Raw genomic sequence first — 6,000 nt, 5'->3', positions numbered from 1 at the left:
GCCTCCTCTTCGATCTTCGTCAAATTCGAACGGCCGTGATAGCTGTCGGACTTCGCGATCTTTCCCTTCATTCTATCTGCAATTGTCGACTTGGGGACATTGTATATCTCTGCGGCGCGTCGGATACTCAAGCGCGGTGTTGATCGAATCGCATTGATCGCGAGAAGAACTCGGTTTTCTGGGAAGCTGTCGGACATTGTTGTGGTAGAGAAAACGCGTGTTGAAGTTGGGTGGTTATGGTGGGGGAAAATGTGTCCGAGTCAATGGGGTGTCCGAGTCAATGGTGGATCACGTTATATAAATCATATGATTTCACCTCATTAGAGCAGGGGCTCGTTTCGGATTGCCAAGCCTGTCGGAACCGCTACGAGGCAAACGAAGGGAAAAAGGTCAGTGGTCGCAGAGTTTCACGAGGATGTCAATTTTTTGGTTGTTCCTAATGTTGATTGTGTTCTGTGTTCTGTGATCAACTGTCGGATGTTCCAGACAGCCTCCAAGTATCACCAGCCACATGTGGGTCCGTCTTGGCACCCCCTGAATCAGGGTTCATGTTCCAACACCCAGAGGTGCGCACCGCTGGCTCTGAAAGACCTCTGACTCTACTGACAGCAACAATCTCTTGATCTTGTCCGGCAGGTTTGGAGCGTCCACCTACTTTGATGACGAACTCGATGCCGGAGACAGCGCCAGTGCCAAAGAGGCGAAACAATCTATCGGCTGCCTCCCAGGCTGGCCTCGCGTATCGCTAAACGACCGTGCCGCTGTGGAAGAGTTGCTCCACAGAGAATTCTACGCCTCCGACCCGGAAACCGTTGCGCCGCGTCTATGGGTCATGTCAACGCAGTCCAGCACGAACATCGAACCGCTTCATCGACAGAGAATTAAAGGGCGTGAGATACTGGTCACGGAAGATCCTCGTCTGCACCTGGTATGGATTCATGATCGGATATTCATTAAGCCGATCCCAAGATACTTGCTGTCGCACCGTTCCTGGGAGGACTTTCTCCTTCCCAAGCCTCCTGTACGAGGCACCCGGCAGGAGAATGCCCAAAGAGCCGCTGCCGGGTATCTCCGTTCTTATTGTTACCTGATCCAACATGAGTCCGACTTCGACATCGCGAAGCAGGATCACCTGCGGCTCGTTCCTCGGCATGTTGAGTGACCAGAGTTTTGCCGCTTTATCTCGAATTTCGGTCGGATCGAAGATATCGGCGTGTCGTCCCGGTATCAATACGGCGAACTGAGGTTGTCGCGGCTTAACTTCTATGCGCCATTCCTGTTCGGCAAGTTCAATTTCCAGAAGCCGCATGGCCAGTACAGCGACTACTTCGCACGATTTTATGGCCCTCTCCTGTTCGCCTTTGCCGTGGCCTCGACGGTCCTCAGTTCTCTGCAGGTTGAGATGGCGGTTGATCAGGCATCTGCGGCGCAAGGAGTGGTTCTTTAGTCCGTGTGCCGCTGGACTAGTACTCTGATTTTAGTGGCGACTGTACTGATTGCTCTTGGAGTCTGGCTGCTTTGGCTGTGGTTGTTTTGCGATGAGTGTTTGTATGCGCTGAAACGCCGGGCGAGGAAAAGGCGGGAGATTCTGTCCCACTCGGACTGCTGAGCAACCTTCCGGTTGCTGGGACTCCGGACAGAGAAGGAAGGAAGTTACTGCATCTGTACATCCGTCAACAATCACTCTGGCCATTCTTGCTAGTCGGCTATCTTGACATCAGCTCAATATCACAGATCGGTTCGTCACGTGCAACCATCACCGGCGGCAGCCGAGCGTCATCGGCCTCCGCAGCCACCGCGTTGTCGTGGACCAGGCCATGAACCGCGTCGCGGCCCCGGAAAGGCAGCCCCTGGGACGCGTCCGGCAGCGTCGCGCGGTCGGGGTGGTTGGTGTCCCAGGTGTTGGCCAGCGGCTCGCTCAGTGGCCGGTAACCCTCGTGGGCCGGGCCGGGACGATGGCCGCCTCGTTGTCCGGCGATGGTCTCGTTAGTGTGCGTGAGTGTGATAGTGTGTGAGTCTGATGATAATATGCCCGGGCAGGGAAGACCGATGCGTTGGCTCAGCGCGACAGATGATTGGTCCTCGCTCCAATGAAAATCGCTCCCCTTCCTTGTTGCTCAGTAATGGTGCGGGGGAACAGGTTAAGAAGGTGCGCTGCCGCACCCCGGGATTGGGACGAGCCTCGACTGGTTTGATTCATGCAGAGCTTTCTTGTCATGATGAAAATTGATCTGCATGTTGCAGCCTTACACCGATTTGGGCCAAGACCCTCTTCGCAGCTGTCCACCCCTCCATGGTTGGTGGTCGCTGGCATAGGTCGGGCAGAACTGCATCGGCAGTCTCGAGGCAGTGCTATTCTGCATGAGGCTGCGGCAGGTTGCCTTCGCTGGTTGGTTGCGACAAAAGCGCAATTCCAGAGCCTGCCCTCCCTCCCTCCTCTCGACCTGGTCTAGTTGGGCGGGGTTGAATTCTGCAGAGTTCCCCGCTTCCTGCCTCCATACGGAACCGCGCGGAACGGTGCAAGACACCAAGATGGTTAGGGCTCGCCTTCTCGGCCGCCAAGGCCGGCACGTCGCGCGCCGTTGCGGCCATCGAGTTGAGCTGGCGAAGGCAGTCAGCACTTCCGCCGTAGCGGGGCCGATCAGGTCTGTAGAATCGGCATCTGTTTCCGGGTTTACGCGCTCGATCATAGCGCAGTCCTCCACGGCAACTAGCATTAGCAGACGCCGCGTGACGGCTGCGCGTGCACCGCCGTCATTCTCTGGCGTGTATCCGCGCTTTCATGAAGATGAAGTCGGCTTGCGGTTTGGTGTCCTCGTCCTCCTTGGACTGCCAGCCTTAACGGCTAATGCCGCCGGTTGCGCCATGGAAGATATGGGGTTGTCATGTTGTGAATTACCCCACACGCCCAGTTGGGAACTGCGCTGCTCCGCTTTGCAATCTGCCAAGAGTAGGGCTGCAAACGCGTTTGGTTGACTAGAAATAAGATTTGCAAACGCGTTGGTGGACGCGTTGGCGGAACGTGTCGCCAAAAGGCGCTGTTAAGATCACACCGCAGGAAAGATGGGAAACGGAGTTGGGAAACGGAATAGTACGAAACTGAGCGGATACGAGGTTTACCGTTTTGATGCTCAGAAACGTCCTCAACACGTGACTTAAGCTCCGCTGAGTCAGCAATTTGGACCCAAAGAAGAAGTTAACGGCCAGGTCCGCATTCACGTTCTCCCCCTCCCGGCAAGGGCGACAGCTTCTGGTCTTCGTCGTTGTTCAAAGGGTGCGGTTTTTTGTCCTCGAAGCTACCGGTTCTGGACCCTTCTGAGCAGACACAGAACTTTTATGGGCAAAAGCTTGCGCTGGTGATGACGGCTCGGTGCGTTGCTGTTTGAGTGTTGTGATAGTCCTCGCATTTGGCAGTGCCGTCGCCGGCGTTCCTGAGATGTCATTCTTGTCGGGGATTTCCTCGCGCTGAGAGTCTTCCTCGAACGCAAGGTTGGCTGTAGGGTCTGTGTTGAAAGTGGGTGACGTGGGGGACTTTTACCACCCTCACTGCTTGGTTGCAATGTTGCCCCGCCGGCGAGGGTGGCGTGGGAGTCTGGACATCGCTTACCACCACCACCGCCTTCGACGGCATCGCGACTGGCGGTATGATCGTGTTGCCACTCCTGGGAAGTGCTTGGTTGGCAATGGTATGTTCGAGACCGGCACTGACTACCTCGTGTGGACGATTAAAGGAAATTGTTGGGAATCCTTTCTTCGGCGCAAAATGTCGCTTCGCCCATGACCGCAATCTCTTGAACCCCAACTCCTTCCAGCCGGTTTTGGCAGTATTTGACGCAAGTTTTGATACCTCATCGTTGGTGTGCAGGCGTAACAGATGCTGTGGTGTTTACGCCGGATTGCGAGAACAAACTCGTGTCAGAAAACAGGAGCGACCGTTAGCATCATCTTGCATCGGCCTGAGGATTGTCCAGGCAATGAAACTTCGGAGAGCGGCATGCACGTGCTCAGTCACAACGAGGCTTTGGACTGCATGGGAGGATGCAGCCGGAATGTGATGTTGGTATTGAGTGGAGGGGATCGTTTCAAATGTCCCACCATTCAGTGTCTTGTACTGTCAAACTTCTCGAAGTTCTCTTCTCTCCCTATATTCGCAACGGGACCGGCCTACCGCACCTTACCGTACCTAGGTACCTCGCCTGTACCTCACTTTACGCCAGTCGGTCGAGGAGCCTGCTCGATTGAGACCGCCGACCCGACAACATCGCCGACACGACAGCAAACCACAAAACGGCAACGCCAATGGCTGAGGGTCCGGTGTGCGGTCGCCAACTCGCATTCTTGTGCTGCGTCCTTTACACCTTTATTGCCAACAACTTCCTCCGAATCTTGGTCAGGCGGCACCTCTCAGGCAGGTTGTACTTGCTTTTTGCCGTCCTCGCCACGCGCCTTGTCGTCGAATTCTCCTGGGTACGTCTCCACCAATACTTGACGGGCAATAACTGGGGTTGGACCTTTTGTTCGAATGGCAGTTGGAATGCTGCCCACTATCTTCATCGACCTCGTGCTCGGGGGCAGCTATTACTCGACATGGAATTTCAGATACTGAGGGCCTCGGCAGCGCTGCAAGCTACCATGGATGGAGGCTGGGATAGATAGGTCTACGATGTGGAAGCCTTCTCTCAACACGGAACCATACAAGGGGCTGAGATCTCAGGGTCTGGTAATGTAGGGAATTCAAGACCTTAGAATTACCGACTCTTTTGTTCGTGATACGTTGAAGATTGTCGAGATGGTGACTTAAAGTCCTGAAGACCACGTTGAGAGAGTAAAACTCTAGTTTTATGGTACATACGCCTGTTTATCCATTCTAACTTCTAAGGTATACTTCGTATCGTCCACCTTGTGTATTTTCGCCGCATTTTTGGACCGCCAAAGCAGCGCTGTGCTGCCTACATCTACCAAATTCACAAAGCCAGTTCATCAATTTTTCCCAACCCAGCTCCTAGACATGGGTCACAGCCCTGACGCCCTTCATCATAAGCCATCCCGACAGTGTAGCGTGCAGTCGCCCCAGTCGGCTCTCCAGTAGCATGGGCGCGGCCTCTTCCCTCCTCCACATCCAGGTCTCATTGACGAACACCAGATCCCCATCATCCTGCAGCTCAATCCCAGCCACAACAACACCCCTGACGACCGGGCCTCTGTAAGTAGGTGGAGGGTCCATCGCCATTTCCAGCCTTCCACCACCACTCAACCCGCTGTCTTCCCGATACACAACTCGCCAGAAGCCGTTCACACGATCACCCTCGCAAAATGCGAGATTCTGAATGAAGTCCGTGTCAAATGTCTTCTTCACGGCGCTGTCGCCCGCAGACGCCCGGAGAAGGAATGCTTGGGGTGTCCAGCTGAACGCCGTCATAGTCGCCCGGGCGTAATGAGTCAGGACAGTGGACAAGTCCGTTTTTAGGTCATATGGTATGCTTGATCGGGGTACAGGCTGGGACGCAATTCGCTCGTATGCGAGAATCCATTCGGACTCTTCTGCCTCGACCTCTTGTGGTAGGGTAACTGGTTTTCGAAGAGCAGGTGGTAGTCTATTGGCGCCCTTGTTTCGGTCTCGCAAACGCGTTGATGCCGTGCAGAGTCTCGACACAAGGCGGTTGAGGTACACGAGGTATGTCGCGGAGACGGCCAGGGGTAGGACGGCTATCCCGATTGCCAGTCTCAATCTTGAGAGGCTAACGAGTGTGGTGAACATAAGGGACATGCACTGAAAGTAGAACTTTAGTTGAAAAATTGCTGATGGCTGGAAAAACATGAAGATTGAACGGTGGCTCAATCAAGGTAAAAAGATATAAGACAGGGGTCCACCAAAGGAAAAAGTCGGAGCCCTCCGGTGTAAGCCGGCCTAACTTTCATCGGATCGCCTTGAAAGCCATAAGCGCGAATCGCGAATCTAGGCGCGAATCTAGGAGCGATACGAGTGCCGCTCTCAAAGCC

General features: G+C 54.6%; 3 protein-coding genes across 3 annotated transcripts; 2 read left to right on the top strand and 1 right to left on the bottom strand.

Moving 5' to 3' along the window:
- Positions 1-832: 832 nt before the first annotated feature.
- Positions 833-1,750, top strand: N657DRAFT_667027 (uncharacterized protein; the record flags this gene model as incomplete). Its single annotated transcript, XM_062795366.1, has 3 exons — positions 833-1,158; positions 1,246-1,408; positions 1,448-1,750. The coding sequence occupies 3 exons, from the start codon at positions 833-835 to the stop codon at positions 1,607-1,609; spliced, it is 651 nt and encodes a 216-aa protein (XP_062642541.1). The 3' UTR covers positions 1,610-1,750.
- A 2,002-nt stretch (positions 1,751-3,752) lies between these two features.
- On the top strand, positions 3,753-4,814 carry N657DRAFT_327699 (uncharacterized protein). The gene has a single exon (XM_062786843.1). It carries the CDS (start codon positions 3,875-3,877, stop codon positions 4,487-4,489), a length of 615 nt encoding a protein of 204 aa, XP_062642540.1. The 5' UTR covers positions 3,753-3,874; the 3' UTR covers positions 4,490-4,814.
- A 29-nt stretch (positions 4,815-4,843) lies between these two features.
- N657DRAFT_650960 (uncharacterized protein) lies at positions 4,844-5,802 on the bottom strand. Its single transcript, XM_062794067.1, has one exon. It carries the CDS (start codon positions 5,765-5,767, stop codon positions 5,003-5,005), a length of 765 nt encoding a protein of 254 aa, XP_062642539.1. The 5' UTR covers positions 5,768-5,802; the 3' UTR covers positions 4,844-5,002.
- Between the last annotated feature and the right edge of the window lie 198 nt (positions 5,803-6,000).

This window comes from Parathielavia appendiculata, assembly GCF_033297405.1.
Source record: "Parathielavia appendiculata strain CBS 731.68 unplaced genomic scaffold N657scaffold_38, whole genome shotgun sequence".
Lineage (NCBI taxonomy): Eukaryota > Fungi > Ascomycota > Sordariomycetes > Sordariales > Chaetomiaceae > Parathielavia > Parathielavia appendiculata.
Note: the sequence above shows the minus strand (reverse complement) of the source record. Positions and strands in the feature narration are given on the sequence as shown.

Coding starts and splice junctions, on each gene's coding strand:
- N657DRAFT_327699 (XM_062786843.1), top strand. CDS start 3,875: ATGCTGTGGTGTTTACGCCGGATTGCGAGAACAAACTCGTGTCAGAAA.
- N657DRAFT_650960 (XM_062794067.1), bottom strand. CDS start 5,767: ATGTCCCTTATGTTCACCACACTCGTTAGCCTCTCAAGATTGAGACTG.